The 22,039-nt window shown below is 43.9% G+C and overlaps 2 protein-coding genes across 5 annotated transcripts in view; one reads left to right on the forward strand and one right to left on the reverse strand.

The window, feature by feature from the left end:
* Positions 1-21,954, forward strand: part of NAA38 (N-alpha-acetyltransferase 38, NatC auxiliary subunit) — a 24,074-nt gene extending 2,120 nt beyond the window's left edge. The window contains exons 3-5 of one of the 4 annotated variants that reach the window (XM_082678253.1): positions 20,910-21,255; positions 21,440-21,623; positions 21,796-21,954. In XM_082678253.1, the coding sequence (XP_082534379.1) occupies positions 21,175-21,255; positions 21,440-21,623; positions 21,796-21,908 (378 nt within the window). In that variant the 5' untranslated portion in view covers positions 20,910-21,174 and the 3' untranslated portion in view covers positions 21,909-21,954. Of the gene's footprint in view, positions 1-20,308; positions 20,393-20,909; positions 21,624-21,795 lie in introns of those variants that run through there. The other 3 variants (XM_082678251.1, XM_082678250.1, XM_082678252.1) reach the window with 3 other exon arrangements.
* CYB5D1 (cytochrome b5 domain containing 1) lies at positions 18,988-20,512 on the reverse strand (the record flags this gene model as incomplete). Its single annotated transcript, XM_082678255.1, has 4 exons — positions 20,347-20,512; positions 20,177-20,253; positions 19,828-20,046; positions 18,988-19,218 (listed from the first exon to the last, which is right to left on the reverse strand). Exons 1-4 carry the CDS (start codon positions 20,504-20,506, stop codon positions 18,988-18,990), a joined length of 687 nt encoding a protein of 228 aa, XP_082534381.1. The 5' UTR covers positions 20,507-20,512.
* Positions 21,955-22,039: the final 85 nt, after the last annotated feature.

Below are 22,039 nucleotides of genomic sequence, written 5' to 3' on the forward strand. Positions count from 1 at the left end.
CCCACTGTACTCCAATGTTTATCTTTAAAGTGGTATCAGGAATCAGATGGAAGGTTGAAAAGGAGTCCAAAAGTAGCGTTCTCATCCAGAGATTTGGTCAGAGAAGTCATAAAATAAAACTTGCCAGTTGAGCAATGCTAGCAGAGGAAGAAGGGCAAATAGCTCAGTTCAACCCTATTTCGTTCTTGTCACCCTTTTCTTACTACAGTTTCCTCCCATTCTTTTGATCTCACTTTGACCTTTTCCTTGCTTCCCATCCCATGCCTGTGGAATCATTTCTCTCCTGGGTTATTTCTCTGTCTCTTGAGTATAGCTGCCAGCCACCCAGCAGCCCCTGAAGAAGGAGGGGTAGGTAGGCAGCAACCAGAAAGTAATAGTGACAGGGCATATTTTTGCTGACAAGGTTTAAATATTCTTTATTGATGTGCCACCCCCCAACCCCAGCTAATGCTCTTTATTGAGCATTGATTTCCATCTTTTTCTTAACCTGGACTTCGGAGTTCTCTTGTTTCTGCTCCCATATCATTCCTGTACTGAGTGTAACTCCTATTCTCTTGCATTTGATTTTGTTATGTCCTCTTTCTCGGTCCTTGTGTACTAGTCCTTCTGGGTATCCCCCTCTTTCTGTACATGGGCTTCTGTGTATGTGTGTCTTTATTTTTTACCGAGACTGTCCTTTCTCATCCTTTGACTCCCAGGCTCTGTCACCTCTAAGTGACTTTCCATCTCTGTCTTCTTTCTGTTTACTTCTGTCTTCCGGGCTCTGACTGCGTGTGCCTCTTCCTCATGTGTGCCTGACTCCCCCTCTTTCTGGCCTCTCGGTGTGTGTCTGGGAAGAGTGTCCCCACGTGCATGTGGGCAGCCCTGCGCATCATGGTGCGCCCTCTCCCTCTGTGCTGAGCGCCTCTGCCTGCCTGCCTGCCTGCCACATGTGCCATGAGCTGCAGGTGTGGGGGGCGAAAGGTGGCTGTGTGCATCCCTGTACAAACATTCATCGTTCTCTCGAGTGCGCTTTGCATATGGATCTGTTAATTTGCCTGATTCTCCCTCTTGTCCGTCTCCTCCTCTGCCTGCCTGCATCTCCCGTTCTCTCTTCTCTCCCTACTGATCTCTTGATTTTTCTTCTCTCCTTGTTTCCGCCTGCCCCTCTACCTGCTTGCTCCTAGCATGGTGTCTGCCTGCCTGTCTGCTCCTCCCGGACTGGCTGGCAGCCTCTTTCTCTCTCTGGTTGTCTGTCTGCTTCTCTGGCTGTTTGCCCACCACTCTCTCTCTAGCCATCTGTCTCCCCGCCTGCCTGTCTCTATCACTTTTTTAGTCTCCGTCTCTTGGTTTGTCTACCTTCCAGGCCCTACCATGGTTCCGTGTCTTGGTTTGCCTCTTATCTTGCCTTCTACTTGTTCCTTCTCTTCTTTATGTCTATTTAGTTCATGCTTTTTCCTGGCCTCCCTCTATGTATGTCTTCTTGCCTGTCTACTCTGCTTGCTTGCTGCTGTCCCACTGTTTAATGCTTGTATCTTTTTAGTGTGTCTGCTTATCAGCATTTTCTCCCTCGGCTTCCGCTGTTCCAGCATCCCATCAATGGTGATAGTCTCGCTACCGCAGACCTGTCAGTGACCCCCTTGCCCCAAAGTCTTACCTGCCTTCTTGCCATATCCCCTACCCTGCCTTCTCTCACTGCTTGCCTCTGTTTCAGTTCTTTCTTTTTCTTTTTATCTTTCTGGCCCCTCACACAGTCTGCCTGCCTCAATCTTTTTGCCGTTTTCCCAGTCTCTCCTTGTCTTTCTGCTTTTTTGCTATCTGTCTGCCTGGCTGGCCCTTGCTGTCCACATCTCTGCTTGCTTTTTTTCTCCTCCTTTTTCTATCAGCTTTTACATAGATAGTGCATACACATGGTACAAAATTTTTAAAGTACTAAAAGTATCCAGTATGAGAGTAAGCCTCCCTCCTACCCCCCACTTCCTCTCCTCTGAGGTAGTCACTACACATTTCTTGGATCTTGTTCGAGAGAAGAGTCTACACATGTACGTCTAATTGCTTTTTGCTGCACTCCTTCCAAATTCTGTCCCTGTTTTGCTGGATGCTTCTTCCTCTGTCAGTCTGTCAGTACTCCTTCCCATTTCACTGGGCTTGCCATTTCTTGCTTCTTGTTTTTTTGACTCTATTTTATGGTACTTGTCTTTTTGATTGACTGCTTGCTAGTTACACGCTTTTACTACCAGGACCTGAGGTGTGCTTAGGAAGGGCTTGCCTCTGTCCTAATATCCTGTTCTGCTCTGCGTCTTGAGTTGTCCTGATGACCACACGCCATTGCTGGTCTCTTCATCACTGAACTATGTATTAATTGAGAAAAGCCATGAAAGCACTGGTAGTACTGAAAAATACCTTGTAAATATAGGAACAATTAATAAGTACAGATGGTTTGTAAGCTGAGCTTACATGCACATGGAGTAGATAGGGGCCCACTCTGCTTTTCCCAGTCTATATGAATTCTTTAAAGGAATATGAATCTAGATCCTTTTAGGTTCAGCAGTACTCTTAGGCTGTTGACCTAGGCCTGTCCAAGAAGTTTGTCTTCCTCCTAGTCTAAAAAACTCTGCTTCTTACTAACACTTTCTCCCTTTTTCATCCTTCCTTCTGGCTCTTCTCACATGCCACCTTAGAGATGTTATAACTCCTTGGGGGAAGCACAGACAACAGCCTCTATCCAGTTCTCTTCAGAAAGATGATGATAAAACTTTTACACACAATGCACTGTTCTTTCATTTTTGCTTTTTCACTGCCTGTATTCCTGAATTTAACTGTTTCAGCCTCTATCTCTGTCTCTCTCCTCTTTTTCCCTCTCTTCCTCTCTCACTTCTCTTTTCTTGGTTCTGTCTTTCCTCTTAACTGTCTGTCTTGGGCTCCATTCTAGCCTCTCTTTCTGATTGGCCACCTTCCCTCTCTTCTGTCTGATTGGCCTGTATCCCTCCATCACCCCATCTGTCTGCTGGATTCTCCCTGTCTGCCTGCAATAATGTATGTGATAGCACTTTATAAATTATAAAGCACTATGTAGTATAAAACGCTATTATCACTTTGTCTTCTTTCTTTGTTTATTGTTTTCTTTCTCTGTCTGCTTTCCTTCTCTCTCTCTCTCCCCCTTTCTGTTTGTCTGTCTGTCTGCGTCCCTCTTGGTGATCTTGCCTGCCTCTCTGTCTGTCTGTCAGTAATTCTCCTTTCTCTCCTTGCCAGCTTGTCTGGGTTTTTTGCCATGCTTCTTCTCTGTGTGCTCAGTTCTTGTGTCTCTCCTTCTGTGTTTCCAGGTTCCTCTCTATTTCTTCTAGCTGTCTATTCTGTCTGTCCTGAGGCCTTTCATATGTGCCTGTGTGTCTTGCTGTCTCCAGCTGCTTGTGTCCCTGCCTGTCAGTTCCAAAGTGGGCACCACTCTGCTTTTTTCTATCTTTCTGTACTTCAAAAAATAAAAATAAAATAAAAAATTAAAATACCGTATAACTAATTGGTAGGAGAGATTTTTTTTGTTTTTAATGAGAAGATCATTAAGGAAGTGAGAACAGGAACTCAGGAATACAGCTGTCAAATGCAAACCAGAAATTAGATGCCAACCCCTGCTGCTGCAAAAAAAAAAGAACAAGAAAATTGTAAGGGACTCCCAAGCCAATAATAAGATTATTTATTGAAAGCAAAAGCTAGAAACATCCAGAGCTATAGTTTCTAACCTTTTTTTTTGGATCATAGAAAGTTATAAACCCCTTTCCCCAGAAAAACTGTATCTACACAAAATACCACATATGTTATCCTGAAACCTATGGAGCCCAGGTTAAAACCCTGATGTAGGGAACCTATGAGAATGATTAATAGAGCACAGGCATGAACTCATGCAACAAGAAGATCAAAGGACTGAAAAAGCACTTTGCAGTCTGTGATTTACTACCGAAGGAGATGTTAAAGAGATTCCTAGTTATCTTTTGAAATATAGAAGTTAGTGGTAATAATGAAAGGCATGTAAACGCTGAGGATTTTCTAGGCTTAATCATGGAATTTTAGAGAGAAGGTCATCTAAACCAGTGTTTAGATGGCTAAGTAAGGTTGCCACCTGTCCTTTCCTGGGGAGCTGTGTCCTTTGTTCTGACATTATATATTTCTCATATATTTTTATATAAAATAAATGTGTAATATGCTATATTTATATGAAACAAATATGTAATATATATATGCTAATGTATTTAACAGTATATTATGTTTATTTAAAATGTTCTAAAAATGAGGTAGATCTGTGTTAGAAGGATGTCTATGATAGATGTTACAGGGAGAGAGAAGGAGAAAGAAAATGAGTTTTTATACTTCTGTACAACTTGAAAATTTTTCAACATACAGGTACTTGTGTTATAGTTACAAAATAATATTTTTAATATCTTTCTGTTAAATAATGGTGATGGGTATATAGGTTTGGTTTTGTTCTTTTTTTTTTTGGTTTTGTTCTTAATGTCATTAATTAGCACAATAAAAAGTCAGGAACTCCATGTTGGTCACTAACTTCTTTTTTTTTAATGTTTTACTGGTCACTGTAATCTAAAAGTCTGGGATCTACTGCTTTAATCTAACCTCTTCTAGATTTCGTGAAGCAAGAAACCTCAGTCCTTCATATATCATAGTCATGACTTGCCATATTTACATGCCACCTATACTATTATATGCATACTATTTTCCTTTTCAATTCACTTTTCTTTAACTTAAACAAATGTCCTTTAAAAAGTAAATTTTATATAACTAAGAAATAATATCCGTAAATCCTTGATTTGATAAGGTAATTATAATTTTCCTAATTTATTTTAAAATACAAATAATTATTAAAAGTCAATAAAAATAAAAGCATCTTGCATGCTACCAGTGGTATAGGTACCGTATTTTAGGAAACATCACTTTAATCTAATTTTGTAGGTACAGAAACTGGGGCCCAGATGTCGAAAGGATTGCCTAAGATCAAGTTAGATGTTAGGGACAGAACCGGAATTTGAACCTGTATCTTCCAACTTCTAGTCTGCTGTTCTTTGTTCTATATACTAAATGACTTATAAGTCAATGGATGTCCTAGGGTTTTAAAGGAACTAATATGTAAAATTGATGGTCACATGTATAACTTACTTATAACAGCTGTACTACAGAACTGGCAATGGTTAATTTATCTAGTACATTATTAAACTGACATGTTTTCTGTTACAGAGTTCCACCTCTTATCGTCTACCCTAGAGAAACAGTCATCACACTTGTGCATGAGGTGACACATACAAAGATATTCATTACAACGTTGTTTGTAATAGCAAAAAATTGGAAACACTCTAAATTTCCAACAGTAATGAATAACTAAATAAACTATACAGCAGTCAAGAAAAATGAGTTACATCTACATAGTCAGATTCTTTACTATATTGTTGAATGGAAAAAGGCATGCTGCAAAACAGTATATACATTATGATATCATTTATGTTCAGAGAAACTAAAAACAATACTATGTGTTTCTACAGATACATTTATATGTATATAAATTCCTTTTACAAATTCTGGACATATACATACCAAATTGGTCACAGTGGTTACTTTTGGGAAATAATAGTCAAGGGGGATATTTAGCTTTATTGATAATTTTGAATTTTTACAGTATTGTGTAAACAAATTTATGTAGTGTCATGATTACATTAACAAATGAAGCCAAATGGGACAAAAAGTAGTGTGATTTCTCTAAAGAAATCATTCCTCACTAATTTCTCGTTCTTTGAGGAGAAAAGTACGGAAGCAAAGTATAATCAATGTGTGTAATGTAGTTAGACTTTAGAGGACATTAGTGAGGTTCTAGTTTAAAAACTAATTAAAATATGAAGGGAAAAAGGAAAGTTATAGAAGAGCATGTATAATATGGTACCATTGATGAAAGGGGAAAAAAATATGAATTTCCATAGAATATTCCTGGAAGAATACACAAGAAACTGTAGTCACTACTACTGGGAAGGGAAACATATTTTTTCATTGTTTTTCATTGTGCATCTTTTAAAGCAACTTGAAAATGTTTTAGTGACCAAGGGATTAGTTAGGTGGAGGGAGGAGAGACATTTGAGATCAGAAATAAACACACAAAAAAGTTAATTAAGGATATGTGGTAGTGATGATTGCTGTGGGCTGTAGAAATCTGAGAGTTCAGAGAAGAGAGCTCTTAGGGAGAGGAGGGGAGGGGGACTGAAGGACTTTCATATGTAGTTGTACTTGAAGTAGGCCCCAAAACATAACTAAGGCCTATATAGCAGAGAGGAGGAAGAAGGGCAGTTTAGGTTGAGTAAGAAACTATTCAGCAAGTAGTATGTGGACCTCATACAGCTGGAGTGGTAAGTTCATGATAGTAAGGAGGTTTGTTTTGTTTTGTTTGTTTTTATAAATTTATTTTATTTTTGGCTGCGTTGGGTCTTCGTTACTGTGCACAGGCTAGTTGCGGCGAGTGGGGGCTACTCTTGGTTGCAGTGCGTGGGCTTCTCATTGCGGTGGCTTCTCTTGTTGCAGAGCATGGGCTCTAGGCGCGCGGGCTCAGTAGTTGTGGCTCGCGGGCTCTAGGGCACACAGGCTCAGTAGTTGTGGCACACGGGCTTAGTTGCTCCACGGCATGCAGGATCTTCCTGGACCAGGGCTCGAACCCGTGGACCCTGCATTGGCAAGCAGATTCTTAACCCCTGCGCCACCAGGGAAGCCCAGAAAGGAGGTTTTTAATTTAAAAAATTATATCTATTATTGAGAACTATTTCACAGGTCCAAAAGAGTATGTATAACATACATCAACCACAAAGAATATTAAAATGAACACATGTATTCAGTATCGGTTTAATAAATATAACATTAGTAACATCTTTGAAGCCTCGTAATGGTCTTCCATATTTCACATTCCTCTCCTGCCCCCTGCCCTACCAGTATCCTGAATCTTGTGTTATCATTCACTTGTTTTTTCTTTGTGATTAGTTCCCTTTCCATCTGTAACTTTTTTCTTTTTAAGTACAGTTGATTTACAATGTTTCAGGTGTACAGCAAAGTGATTCAGTTATATACTTAGATATATATTCTTTTTCAGATTCTTTTCCATTATAGGTTATTACAAGATACTGAATATAGTTCCCTATATTATACAGTAGGTCCTTGTTGTTTATCTATTTTATATATAGTAGTGTGTATCTGTTAACCCCAAATTCCTAATTTATCCCTTCCCCCCACCTGTAACTTCTTAATTTTGAAAAACTTCAAGCCTACAGAAAAGTTGAAGAAGTACAGTGAGCACCCATATACTCTTCACCTGGATTTACTGATTGTTGACCTTTTGCCACACTGACAGAATGACATGAGCAAATGCTTATGATCTAATGTTAATTGCATAAAACAATATAAAGCCATATATGTAGTATAATCACAGCCATGTAGGTACTAGAAGGAAGTGGTTAAAATGTTAATACTGGTTTCTGCTGAGTGGTAGGGATAAGAGTGATTTTTGTTTTGCATCTTTATGCTTCTCTACCTGGAATTTTCTGTAAGTAACACATATTCTATAATGAAAATTTAAAAATCTTTTCAAGTTTAAAAAAATAATCTTAAAAATATATGGAGAGAGAGAGAACAGGAGATAGTATCTAACATGTGTTCATCAAGTTTGGTAGTCCCAAAAAGTTTAAAACACAGTAATATGGAAAATAAACATAGGTACAGACCTCATATCTGAAGGAATCTAATTCTTTTTCTGCAAGGTTGTTTCCCATCTTGTGTGAAAAGGCCCTATTTCTTTAAGGCTCCAGCAGTCTGGCTGTTTACCCCTCCACTTCTCTCCCTGGCTGTCATCTGCTTTCCTCCCGATCATTCCCCTCATTCATCGAAGACTGACGCTTGGCTCAGTCCTGCCCTCGACGCTGTAACCAGAGACCTTTCTCACCATTTCCACTTCTCTCTCCCACCTCTAGGAAATAGTAGATTCTTACCTGTTCTGAAATATTAAATTCAAGCCTCCTACTTTGGCTACAGCTTTCTATCCTTCCAGCTCTCTCATTTATTCACTATTTTGGACCCATGAGACCCTGTAATCCCTTAATTCTTCCATTTTCTCCTAATCAGCTCTACCATGTTCTCCCCTCCTTCCCTGTCCAACTTAGATTCCATGGTCTGTCATTTCAGCCACTCTGCTGCCCGCGTCTCAGCACCCTCTTTATTTACCTCTTGCAGACCCCCAACCTTGGATCACTTCGGCTGTCTGTTTACACTCAGGAGCACTTTGCATGACCACATGGTGTCAGAACACCATGACCACTCCAGATTAGTGTCCCTGCTCAGAAATCCTTTTGCCTAGTCAGCTTCCTTTCGGTTCTCCGTGGTGACTTTTTCAAACCTTCCTCAAATTCCTCAAACCTCCTCCACCTTATGCTTCAGTAGAACATCTTATCGTCTCCCTCTAGGAGACAGATCATCAGATGAGAACTCCCTTGAAATACTGACACTAAGACTACATATTTAACTGTATTCGTATTTGTCCTTTCCTCCCTCCTATCCTGTCCGAAGCTAATGCCTGCACTTGGGCTCTGGCTCCCAGCCTTGCCACCTTCTCAGGGTGTAATGGTTAACAGTGATCCCCTAACTCTCCTTTATCTCCCATCCTCCTTGCTGCTTCACAACCACATTTAAATGTACTCAAATCTCCCCAACTTTAAAAGAGACACTCTGGACCCCTAAGCTGCCACCCTACCTCGCTGTGCCCACTCACAGCCACGCTTCTTGAAAGAGTTGTTTACACTCAGGCTGCTTTACTTGCCTACTCATTTTCCAACCCTCTGCCCAGCCTCTCTACAGAAACTGCTTTCGCAAGATGACCAACAACCTGGTTACTGAACTAAGAGGAAATTTCTGAGTTCTTAACTTCAACACCCCCTTCTTGAAATAGTCTTTGTGATCTGTGTGAGTCTGTGATCTCACGTCTGCTCATACTTCTGTTGCTGCCTTTTAGCTGAATCCTTTCCTTTGCTATTCATTGAGTAAAGGGGATACCTTAAGAAGAAAAGGACGGGATTTCCCCGGCGGTCCAGTGGTTAAGACTCTTCCTCAACCAGGGATCGAACCTGCGCCCTCGGCAGTGAAAGCACAGAGTCCCAACCACTGGACCGCCAGGGAATTCCCTCCCAGTTTCTTTTAGACCTGCTTTGATTGACCACTATGATGGAAACAATATAACAGTCCTATACAAAATGGCAAAAACCAAACATTTTTTTCCCCTTTGACATTGCCTTTTAACAGTTTCTTAATAGGTTTTCACTGACTGGCCAGCCAGAATGCCTTGCTTTCCACCTACTGTTAAGCCCTGGTTATTTCAGCAGAACTGCCCTGACACCTTTCCTGGCGAGCCCCAAGCTGTCATCCTCCTGCCCCTTTGCTTGCTCCTGGGCCCTTTCCCCACCTATCTCTCTGGATAGGGAGAGTTAATTTCAGACTAAATTGGATATGATTAGTAAATTAAAATTGACTAATTTTTTTTAAAAAAGATGCTGTATTCCCAAACTATATAACTTCTAAAATGTATTCCAGAGCCAGGTAATGAAGTTATTCACTGCCTCCCTCAGAGGAAGAGTTTGAGCTGTGGATTCAGGTAGCACCTGGAATCCAAGTTCTGCCACTTACTAACAGTAACCCTGGGCAAGCAGCTTATCCCTCAAGTCTCAGCTCCCTTATCTGTCAAACAGGGATATTAATGCCTACCTCACATGGCTGTAGTGAAGATTTTGAGCTAACTTACATAAAGCACTGGCTGTAAGGCACTTGAGAGTTGGTAGCTAGTGTTCTGAACAGTCACGTTTACTATTCGCCATTTCTCACTTCAGAGGGATTCACTTAAGATGCTTGTAAGGTGAGAGGATTGACAACCTGGGTTATGAATAACACCTTAAACTGAAGGAGCAAAGGGCCGACTTTAGTTATTCTTGTTCCCAATAGTTGCCCCATTTCCTTGCTTTCCCCTGCTTTATTTAAATAAGATCAACTCTGGTATGATAGGAAACAAACCACATTTTACTATACTCAGTTCTCCCAGTAGAGGCACAAACACTGTTGTTAGGTTAGAAACCAAATGTTAGTCACAGATACGGTCTACTAATTTCCTAATCATGACAGATGTTCCCTAGATGCTGAATAGTGTGGAATCTCAGGAAATCCCAAGGGAAGCATTCATTACTAAATAAAGAATGGCTAGCACAAGGAGAGGGAAGAAAACTAAAAATTTCGAGTGCCTGTCCCAAGGGCCTTTAGTACTGCTGGGCATTTCCCCATACCTTATATTTAATCTTCTCAACCACAGTGTAAGGTAGCTTCTTTTTAAGTGACCTTGTCCTGGTTTATGCCTGTTGCCCTTAGTGAATCCTTACTTCTATTGTTCATATTTTGTGATTGAAGAAATGGAATCTAAAAGAAGAAAAGTATTCTGTCCATAGTTACAAAGCCAGAAAACTCCTCCCTGTGCAGCTGGATTTCTTCTGTGAAGCCCTCATTCATACCTCATCCATCTACTGTCTGACTTCTCTAACACACCACTGTTTTGCTGTTCAGTAAATGTGTGGATGCTCAAGTCCTCACCTTACTTGACTGTGTGACATTTCACACTGTTTACCATTCCCTCCTCTCAAATACTCTCTCTTTCGCTTCCCGGGCACCGTTTTCCAGGGTCTCTCTCACCACTTTGGCTCGTACTTCTGAGTCTCCTTCTCCTCCCCTCCCTTAGGTATTGTTCCTCCCAGGCCTTGCATGTAGATCACACTTTATTCTTGAGGTGATCTCATCCTTGACTTTGGTTGACAGTTACTCACTGCGGGTAATTCCCAAACCTTTAACTCTAGCCGAGAGCTCTATTCAGGATATCGTACCACATATCTGGTAAGATCTGGACATCTGTGTTTCCATGTCCTGGAGTTACTTCAGATAGCTAACTAAAAACACATCATCTTCCTTCCCCATGAAACTCTTCTTCCAAGCATTTCCCTCCTCTGTCAGTGGATTCATCATCCTCCACCCAGGCCAGAAACTTGGGTGTCATTCTTGATTCCTCCCTCTGCCTCAGACCCCCTCCCAATAAATTATTGAGTTGTGTAATTCTCTCTTAACTTCCGTTTATCTCCTCTGATCTCCACTGCCACTAACTCACCTCATTCCGGCCACCTTCATCTCTTTCCTGGACTGCTGCAATAACATCAGTCTCCCTGTCTCCACTCTCTCCTCTCTTTTTCTCCCCTCCAATCCATCCTCTCTTGACATTCAAAAATGCAATTCTGATTGTGACATTCTCCTTATAAAACCCTTAACCTTGAATTGTACACTTTAAAAGGGTGAATTTTATAGTATGTGAACTGTATCTCAATTAAAAAAAAAACTTAACCTGATTTACAAAGTCTCGCAGGACCTAGTCTGGCCTCCATGTCTCTTACTGCCCACTCTCTTCAGGCCTCCCATCTCCTCTTGGCTTTACCGTTCTGCATTTCCTTCTGCGTCTGAGCTCTCCACATACTCTCACTGCCAAACTCTGCGCTCTTCATGCTGTTTACTCTCCCTCCTTACCCACTCTCACTTCTTCGCTTGGCTGCCTCCTCGTACTTCCGGTCTCAGCTTTAGATGATGTTCTCCAGAAAGCCTTCCCTCATCTCCCCAGACTGGGTGTAGATATTCCCAAGGCATTTCTCTGAGAAAGTGACATTTAAGCAAAGCCTTTAAGGGGCAGGAGTTGGCCAGGTGATGAGTGGAGGGTGGAGTGTCCCATGCAGAGGAACAGCATGTGAGAAGGCCCTGGCAGAAAGGAGCTTGGGGGAGTGTCAGAAACTGAAAGGCCAACAGGGAGATAAAGAAGGGGCTTGGGCAGGGGGGAAAGGATGGATTGGGTGTTTGGGATTAGCAGATGCAAATTATTATAAGTGGAATGGACAGAAAACAAGGTCCTACTGTATAGCACAGGGAACTATATTCAATATCCTGTAATAAACGATAATGGAAAAAAGATGAAAAAGAATGTGTGTGTATATGTGTATGTGTGTGTGTGTGTGTGTATATATATTTACATACATGTACACACACACATATATAACTGAATCACTTACTGTATAGTAGAAATTAACACAACATTGTCAATCAACTATACTTCAATAAAATAAATTAAAAATATAAAAAAAGAAGAGCCTGGAAGAGGCAAATCATGCAGGGCCTTGTGGACAACCGTAAGGGTGTCCTATGTCCTCTTAAGAGGAGTTGGAAGCCTTTGAAGACTTTAAACGGGGGAACTTTAAAAGCTTCCCCTTAAGGACCTACTGTAGAGCACAGGGAGCTCTACTCAGTACTCTGTCATGACCTATATGGGAAAAGAATCTAAAAAAGAGTGGATATATGTATATGCATAACTGATTCACTTTGCTATACAGCAGAAACTAACACAACATTGTAAATCAACGATACTCCAATTACAAACAAAAAAGCAAACAAAACTTCCCTTGGCCGCTTTATATAAGTAGAAGCAAGGTGAAAAGAGGCTCACAAACTTCTCTGAATCTCCCACTAACCTGTAAGCTCCTCGAGGGCAGAAATTGTGTCTTCTTATTTAGTGTATTCACAGAGTCCAGAATTGTGCCTGATACACAGCAGATGCTCAGTATTAGGTTAATGAATTGAATAAATGGATGGTGGGGCCAGGATTCCAACTTTGGTTTTCAAGAAAGACTCAGCACTCCGCTCCTACCCGAGACTGATTGGATATCCCTCCTTTTGCCTCCAGTGCATCTGTGGTCAATTGTATTTTCCAGAAATGGCTACAAAAACAACTCACATCCAGCATGCTCTTATTACAGTGTGACTTTGACACTCTTCCCACTGAAAAGTGAGGTCTAGTTCTTTCCCCTTGGATTTGAGGTGAGGTTATAAAAGGTGCTTGAGGCTCCTCCTGGTTCTCTTGGGACACTTGCTCTTGGAACCCAGCTACCATGCTACGAGGAAGCCCAAGCTGCCCTGAGAATGGGGTCTTCATGGAGAAGAATCCGTAGACAGCACCAACTTGCCAGCCATTTGTGAGTGAGCCATTTTGAAAGTGAATTCTCCAGCTTCTAGTAATCCAACCAGTTGATGCCTTTTGGAACGGAAATGAGCTGTCCTCACTGAACCCTGCCCAAATTACAGACTCATTAGCAAAATAAATGATGGTGGTGGTTTGAAGCCACTTAAGTCTTGGGATGGTTTTGTTAAGCAGCAGTAGGTGACTAGAACAGCAGCCTATGTTTGTCATGCAGGGAGGTGATGCCACTCAGTGGTTAAGTGGGTGGCCTATGACTGTCTTGTTTCAAAGCCCACCTTTGCTGCTTAGTATGACCTTTGGCAAGTTACTTAACCTCTCTGTGCTTCAGTCTCCTTCTTTCTTCAGTGTAAGTAAAAACAGTATTTAAGTTTGTTATGATGATTAAGTGATTAATGCAGGTAAATGCAGAACTACAGGTAATACAGATCAGTCTTTGTGATTATCTCAGGCAAGTCTCTGATCATTCAGCCATCACTGTCTCTTGTAATTCTGTTTCTTTGTCTTTATAGTACTTTTGGTATTTGTGTGTGTGTGTGTGTGTGTATATAATGTGTTCATATATGTATATGTGTATATACACATACATAATATATAGCTTTTAGCACTATCTGAAATGATCTTGTCTACATGTTTTTTTATCCCACCAGAGTATAAGTCCCAGTAACGCAGGAACCTTGCCTGTCTCATTCACTGCTGTATCCCCCGTACCTGGAACGGTACCTGGCACAAAGTGCTTATTAATAACTTTTTTGTTAATGAATGGATGAATAGCACTTTCATACTTCTTGTGGAAGACATCACTAGTTCCTACCCAGTATCCCTTCTCATTCCACAGTAGTGGTCCCTGGTTTTGTTGTGGATGTCAATACAAAATACTGTCCCAGACTCCCTTGCAGCTAAGGGTCATTGTGTAATACATGTCCTATCAATGAGACGTAGTCAAAGTTCTGCTAAGGATGTCTGGGAAAATTTTTTGCTTTGATTTAGGCACTGCCCTTTCATCCTTCCCCTCTTCCTCCTTCCTGCCCACAATACGGACAGGAAGTAGAGCAACCAAAAAGGAGATAATCATGAAGACAAAAACAGGAGCAACCTGTGATGTTGATGAACTATCTAGTGGAGTCACTACACCACAGACTCTCTCATTATGTGAGAAAATTTAACCCTTTATAGTTAAGCCCCAGCTCAGCCTTCTGTTACTTGCAGCCAAATACATTCTCACCTGATACACTGTGGTAGAGTAATATCTACTCCTATAGGCTGTTCATTAAGGGCAAGGAAATATTTCCTCCTCCTTACTGTTCTCTAGGAGGACTGGAAGAATTTATCAGCACAAATGTCACTCACTGTCCAGATCTCTTCTGCTCTCTTCAAATAGTGAGAGTGGGCAAGTAGCAAGGGACACCACAGTATCTGAATATATTTGACTCCTGAGTTCACATATTTCAAGTAGTGGGGGTTACATTTGCCATTCATTCCTGAAACAAACGTATTTATTGCCACTCTATGCCAGACATTATATGGCTGTTGGGGATACAGAGATGATTAAGTCAGATGATTGAAACTGGATGCCCAAGTTCCCACTAAACATTAAGCTCCCAAAGGGTGGGAGCTGGGCGGCTCCCAGTAAGAAAGGGACTTAATTCTAGCAGTGTCTCATCCATATTGTTCCTCGTCTCAACCTTCTTGACCCCTGATCCCATTTTAATGGCCTCAGTTCACTTATTCACTCACCACCTTTTGTGTGTGTGTTTCCCTGGGAAATAGATATGGACTGCATATCTATTTGTATTTTGAATGCTTAATCTTTGACTTCCAAGACCATTCAGGTTTCAGATTGTCTGCTTTCTCTACAGCTAAGCCTCCATGCACTCTTGCTGCTCCATCATAAAGTGGCTGTTCTCCCATTATCAACACATCTATGTAGTTAATCTAAACTCAGCTGTGGGGACTGGGTACATTAACCTTATCCTGATGTCATGACTCGGTGTTATGGTCCCAAGTCCAAATGATAGATCCCCTCACTCAGCTCCAGGGTATGTACAGATCAGAATTTGGGGCAGTAAAATGTTTCAGACTAGTTATAAACTTAGCCCCAAGGCTTCAAGTTTTAGGAATTGCCGCCATGGGAACACAGGTGTATCAGGTTGAAGTAGACCATTGAGGCAGGTGCCAGGAATCCAGGAACCACATTGTATTGTCACCTTTGATATTTTACTTTTGAGGGTCTTTATTATTGTGCTTGTGTGTGTACTATTTCAGGGGCAGGGGGTTGGGCCATTTTGAGACTGATGGAAATTACAGTACCCTTCTCCAAGATAATACACATCTGCACACACACACACACACACACACACTATTTAGAAGTCATTTCTGGAGGCCCAGGTTAAGAACCCAATTGTGATTTGCCATGAAGGTGGAAACTTTTCTGTACCCTAATTTGGTCCTTTACCATGTACTATTTTCATTTACCTTTTCATGTGTGTATGTTTTAGCCCATTGAGTGAGCAAGCTTCCTGCAAAGAACATACACCTTTTTATGACCCCCAATGATACTTGATATAGTGACTGAGCCTTGTGGGAAATATTTGCAAATTGAGTTCTTTGAAGCTGCTACGATTTACTGAGGACAGGCAACGTTCCTTTCAATATACCACCCACCACCCAACCTCCCTACGAAATGGAAGAGATCACTACCAAAGGACCTACAGTCACGTTCTATTTACTTCCTAGGTTTTAGGACTGGGCACTATTTACATACTCCTCATGCAAATATACAGTCTTGGATATTTAGAGAACCAAGGTAGTGCCTAGTAGAAAGCTTTATACAAACAAAACAAAACAAAACCCTCTAAGAATAAATGAACATACTCTATTATCTTAAAAATCTGTGATCTTTATTCCTTCCATAGTTCTGTGCCTCACCCTGTACATACCCACACCTGTGATCAGACCCCTTGTCCTATCCCGTGAGTTTTATTTCCCAAACTACACTCCTTTCCTGGCATGTGCTTATGGAAAAAATTAAAAATAGGAATAAACCTAATGCTAATGGAATAGTGCCCATGTTGTTTTCCCTTTTTTCTGATCCTTCCCTCTCACCTGTACGTTTCCACAGGCTACCTTTAATCCTAACCTGTTTAGAACTTGGAAGTGTTTTCCCTCATCCGGGCCCCTTTTCCTTCACTCTGTAGGAGACTACAGCCACCTGGTGGCCATGTAGAGAAAAGACAGGTCGATTGCCTCAAAAATCTGGTGAGAGGAAGAACCTCTATGGAGTAATTTTTGGTCTTGGATCTATGGCGAACAAGGAAAGAGAAACCTGTGGATAGAGATGACAGCATAGGATCCAGACATCCTATTTCTTGGTCCCACCTTGCCCCCCACCAAGGACACAACATCCCATCCGCTAGTTATTAGAGGCAGAGGAATTCACTTAACATTTGAGTTCATTCAGTCAAAATTTATTGAGCAGCAACTGTGTGCCCAACACTGGCAATACAGCAGTGAACAAGATGGACACGATCTCTGCCCTCATGAGTTTACAATCTAGCAGCCAGCCAGCCAATTACATCCATAATTTTAACATTACTATTGTAATAAGCACTCTGAAATTTAACAGAAAGTCCTGACCTGCATCGAGAAATCAGCAAAGTCTCTGTGAGGAAGAAACATGTAGGATTAGCAAGGTGGGAGATGGAAGAGTGTTGTAAGCAGAGAGAACAGCCTGTGTGCCGGCTCTGAGGCAAGAAAACCTTTAGTGAACAGAAAGCCAGTGAACAAAGAGGGGTGATGCAAGGTAGAGGCTGATATATGCAAGGTCTTTGGATTTAGCACTTGATTCCAAAAGCAGCTAGAAGCCACTGAAGAATCTGAAGGAGGAAAGTTAGGTGTTTAGGTTTGTTTTTCAGAGCTCACTCTGCTGTGTGTGGAGGACAGAAGAGGAAATGGGAGGACTGGTTAGGAAGTTATCGCAGCAGTCCAGACCAGAGGTGATGATAACAGCTTCGAGAAAAGAAGATGGATTCCAGAGATGTTTAGGAGATAGAATCTACTTGGAGAGTGACTGGGTGTGTGAGGAAAGGGATGTGTTTCTGGCGAGAGGTACTAAAGTAGGAAACCCTGGAGGAGGGACGAGTTTGGGCAGATCCCATAGGCACAGGCCCTGAGGCTGGGGGTTACAGCAACAGCATAGCTTTGGTTCTCAAATAGTTTAGGGTTTAACTGAGCAAACAAGATACACATGAAACAACTGCAGGTGGATACAGATGTCTTCACCTCTGTCCATGCCGTTCATAGTCAGCCCCTCAGCACACTCCTCTGCAGCCTACCCAGTGTCTCATAGGGGGCCACCTTCCACAAAGATGCACTAACATCTCTCTGCTGCTTTTTTAGCCTGCTACTGTCAAGAAATTCACCTGTGATTCTCATTCCCCTTCCCTCCTTAGGTCATAGGGGACCAAATCTGGCCACTGCCCTACATGGTTGTTCTCTTTTGAACACCAGGAGTTTTCTGACTTAATTAGCTCCTCTCTTTTTTTTTTTTTTTTGCGGTACGCGGGCCTCTCACCGCTGTGGCCTCTCCCGTCGCGGAGCACAGGCTCCGGACGCGCAGGCCCAGCGGCCATGGCCCACGGGCCCAGCCGCTCCGCGGCACGCGGGATCCTCCCGGACCCGGGCACGAACCCGTGTCCCCTGCATTGGCAGGTGGACTCCCAACCACTGCGCCACTAGGGAAGCCCCAATTAGCTCCTCTCTTTACATCACCTCTGTCAAGCCCCTTCTTGCAGAGTCACCATCTGGCAAAGTCGACCCTGTCTTCCTCATCTTTCCCTCAGAAGCACAGGCCCATCATGAATATACATGCCTACTTTTTGCTCCCCCTTCTAAAGTGTCCCAATCCAAAAGCCCTTTCCCACTCTAATTTTCCTGGAACCAGTATATACCCACCTCTTTGCCTCAGAAAAGTCAGAGGAAAGTTTTCCTACGGGATTAACCATGAAGTAGACTCATCAGCTATTACTCAGCTTACACTTGGCCTTCCCTGTGTCCTCTCTACCACTGCAGAACTGTGCTAAGTCCCTTCCAAAGGCAATAACTAAAAAAACAAAACAAAAAAGCACAACACCGCGGCTGACTACACAATAGGCCTACAGGTTCCCATTGTGCAGTGAGCCTGGACATTGAGAAGAACGTAGACTTTGGAATTGGGAAGACCTGGGTTTGCAATCTGGTTACTAAGTAGTGTGGCTTTTGCGCTATTAAATCTTACTAAGCTTCAGAAGATTTATCTGTAAGTAGTGGTAATGGTGTCTGTCTTATGGATAGTTGTATTAAATGAGGTGTATAAAGCACATAGCATAATATCTAGCCTGAATTACCTGGTGGCTGCCGAATACTAGTCAGAAGAGAGATTAGCCAGTTTTATATGGCGAGTGATATAGACACTTCCTATTCCTGTCTTTGTAGATCCCATCTTCCTACAGTCATCCCATTTCCATCATTGCCAGAAAAGTTCTTCCATCCCTCATCCCTGTGTAGGACTTCTCTTTCTCTTACTATCGAAAAGTTCTGCCTGAGCTCTATCTGACTATCCTCTTCTACATCTCCATGATCTAAGATACTTTATTTTCTTGTATCATTCCTAAAAATTAATTCACTTCTAGCGTTCTTCCTAACTTTCTCAGAGTAAATTGTAACTAACCCGAGGAATAGGACCTTTACACTTCAGTAGGGAATGGGAACCTCAGGCCAGCTCCCAGAGTAGAATGGAGGTCTAGGTCCAGGTACCGCCCTCCCTGCCCCATCCCCATCTCTTTTTCTACAGGTCACAGAAATAGCTAAACTCAAAATATGTCTTGAGCCTACATGAGCATACATCTCTCTTTCTATAGCTCTGTGAGGTCATCACTGAAGTACAGCAGTACTGCAGGTGTGTAGAGCGTACTGTCCATATTGAGATAATCAAATTCTTCCTCCTCATCCCGGATACCATTCTCTTCCAGGGTATAATCCATGTTCAGGTTCTTCCCTTCATATTTCCATGTGTAGCTGGCAGCATGTGCGTTATAGAGGAGGTAGCGGTGTAGGATTTCCCACATTGATTCCAGGGCCCCCACCTGGAGAACACGAAAGCACCCCACCCAGAATTGTGGGTTGAACGAGCAAACACACACACACACACACACACACACACACACACACACACACACGCAAAGGCCAGGAACCCAAAGCTGGGATCAGAGTGCCTCCCTTGGCAGAGAGCAGCTTAAGGCGCTCCACAGTCCCAGAAATAAAGTTGGAGCTCCAGCATGCAACGAATGGCCCCCAAGTCCTACCTGCCTTTATGGCAGCCACTTGTAATAAACAAATGGCCCTAAAGTCACTGCCCCCTCACCTCATCCCCACAATAGAGTAGACTAATAAGAGAGCCCAGTTGCAATTGCTGTACAAAAACACAGCGTGTAAGAGCTTCCGAGGACAACCATCACTAAGGTGCACAAACTGTCACCCTGGGCTTAAGAAAAAGTCTCTTGTACCCTGTGGCCCAGCCACACCTTTAATTCCTAACCCTGGGGATGTAGGTGGTCTTCTTTCCTCAGTTACCCCTAAAAGGAAAGAAAATACAGCTCCCACCGGTTGTGGAGAGCTGCTGGCCTGCAGATCTGCTTGGAGATTTGCTGGGATTCTCGGTTCCCTCTAACCTGCCCCCGGGCACCAGTTCTCACCTCCAGAGTGTGCTCTTGCGACGTGAGCGTGTTAATGATGCGGATATTCCGGGTCTTGGCGGACAGCCGCCCCACCTCGTAACGCGACCCCTGCCACCAAGGCTTCCCGAAATCATTGGCCCAGTCCGAACGGGGCAGCTGAGGCGGCACGTGCAGAAAGCGGCCCCACGGGGTGCGGTATCTCAGGGAACCGGTCAGCGGATCTATGTGCTTGCGGATCTTTTAAGCAGGGTTTGAGGGAGGAGGGTCGGAGCAGTCACTATCTCGGGCTCTGTTTAGCCTCTGCTTTTCCTCTTCATCCCGCTCTCCAGTGCCCCTCCCCCCAACCCCAGGTTCCAGCAGAACTCACGTCTCTGGTGTCTGGATCAAACCAGTGACTGATGTCCTGGCCCGCAACTTCCACGATGGGTTTCAGCAGCAGGTCTCCTGGGAAGGAGAAGCTGCCGTCAATGCTACCCATCCAAGAACCAAGCACCCCCCAAACACACCCTCGACGCTGGCCCAAAGTGTGGCGCTTACCCTTGTATTCCTGTGCCAACGGCGTTAGGTCGTACACGTTTCCCAGGTAAGACACCCAGAGGTCTTCGGGCTGGTTATGTTGGGCCACCTCGGCCGGCGTGAAATAGCGACGCTGAAAATACTCAAAGTCTGGCCCGGCCACTAGGCCCCGGCGTGCCATGGCTCTTGCTCTATCGGTCACCGACTCCTTTAGTTGCTTCCTCGTTTTTCGGCACGCACTCTCTGTTTCATCCTCCCTCTGGTCCGGGAGCTAAGGCGAGCGCGTTTATCCGCTGACATGGAAACCATTGTCCCTTTCCGGCCACCGGCCACTGAGATCAAACGCTGTAAATGGGCGAGAGGAGCGTGGGCTGCGCGTGCTCACGGGAAACGTAGTCCGATTCAGGCATTCAAGTAATTTGAGTTTTGTCCTCAGGAGTTCCGCGGGAAAGAGAACACACTCCGTTTTCATTCACAGTACCCTAGGCTACAGGGAGTATTCAGGACATACTGTCTCGCGAGGCAGAAAAACAAGGGAGGGGAGGAGTGTGATTATGAAAAAAGGTATTCTCGCTAAATTCCAGGGTTCCTTAAAGGATGTGTAAGAAACTAGAGTTGAAAATTTCTCGCGATATCTTGGTACATCCAACGTAATAGGCCTCAGTGAGCCTCAGCGCCGAAATAGAAGCTCGCGATACTTCTGCAGTTGCCGGAGACGAAGAGGAGGAGGAGGAGGAGGAGAGGTGATCTCGCGAAAGAAAACAGGTCGGGAGCGCTCGCGAGATCTCAGACCACCGGACACCAAAGGTTCTTAGGAAGTTGAAGGGGCTGGAGGAGGCCCGGGAACAAATGGCCGCAGCTGGACCAGCCATGCTGTTGCGAGAGGAGAATGGCTGTTGCAGCCGGCGTCAAAGCAGCTCCAGCGCAGGGGTTAGCTCGGGTTCTGGGATTGAGGGGCCGTCGGGGAGCAAGATGGGGGGACGGAGGGGGAACTGCAGCTCCCGGCAGCCTCTGGGCTTCGTGTGAGCGCCCCGCGGGCTGTCGGGAGCTGTGGTTCCGCGGGCGGGCAGCAGCCGAGGCGGCGCGGTCTGAGCGCCTGTCCCGCCCCGCTCAGGACTCAGATGGGGAGCGCGAGGACTCACCGGCTACGCGCGCTAGGCAGCAGCTGGAGGCGCTGCTCAACAAGACTATGCGCATTCGCATGACAGATGGACGGACACTGGTCGGTTGCTTCCTCTGCACCGACCGCGACTGCAATGTTATCCTGGGCTCGGCGCAGGAGTTCCTCAAGCCGTCGGGTCAGTGCCCGGGGAATGCACACCCGCCTGGGAATGCGGCGAAGCCTCACGCAAAGCATTTCCCCTTAAGTGCCTGGCTGCACCCCTTATTTTCTGGGACTAGAAGTCGTGGCACAGAAGGGGCGGGGCCGACGCTGGCCTGCCTCTCTGATGCTCTGACTCTTCTTTCCAGATTCCTTCTCTGCCGGGGAACCCCGTGTGCTGGGCCTGGCCATGGTACCTGGACACCACATCGTTTCTATTGAGGTGCAGAGAGAGAGCCTGGCGGGGCCTCCCTATCTCTGAACACGATCGCGCATGCCTTTCGGACTTCATTAAATCTGTAACCGACGTGGCTTGTGTCTGTGTGTAGCTGGGTTTCTGGGACAGGAATTACACACCTCATCCCTAGAGGAATAGGTTTCTCTGAGGTCGGG

This window comes from Grampus griseus (assembly GCF_964374135.1).
Source record: "Grampus griseus genome assembly, chromosome: 20".
Lineage (NCBI taxonomy): Eukaryota > Metazoa > Chordata > Mammalia > Artiodactyla > Delphinidae > Grampus > Grampus griseus.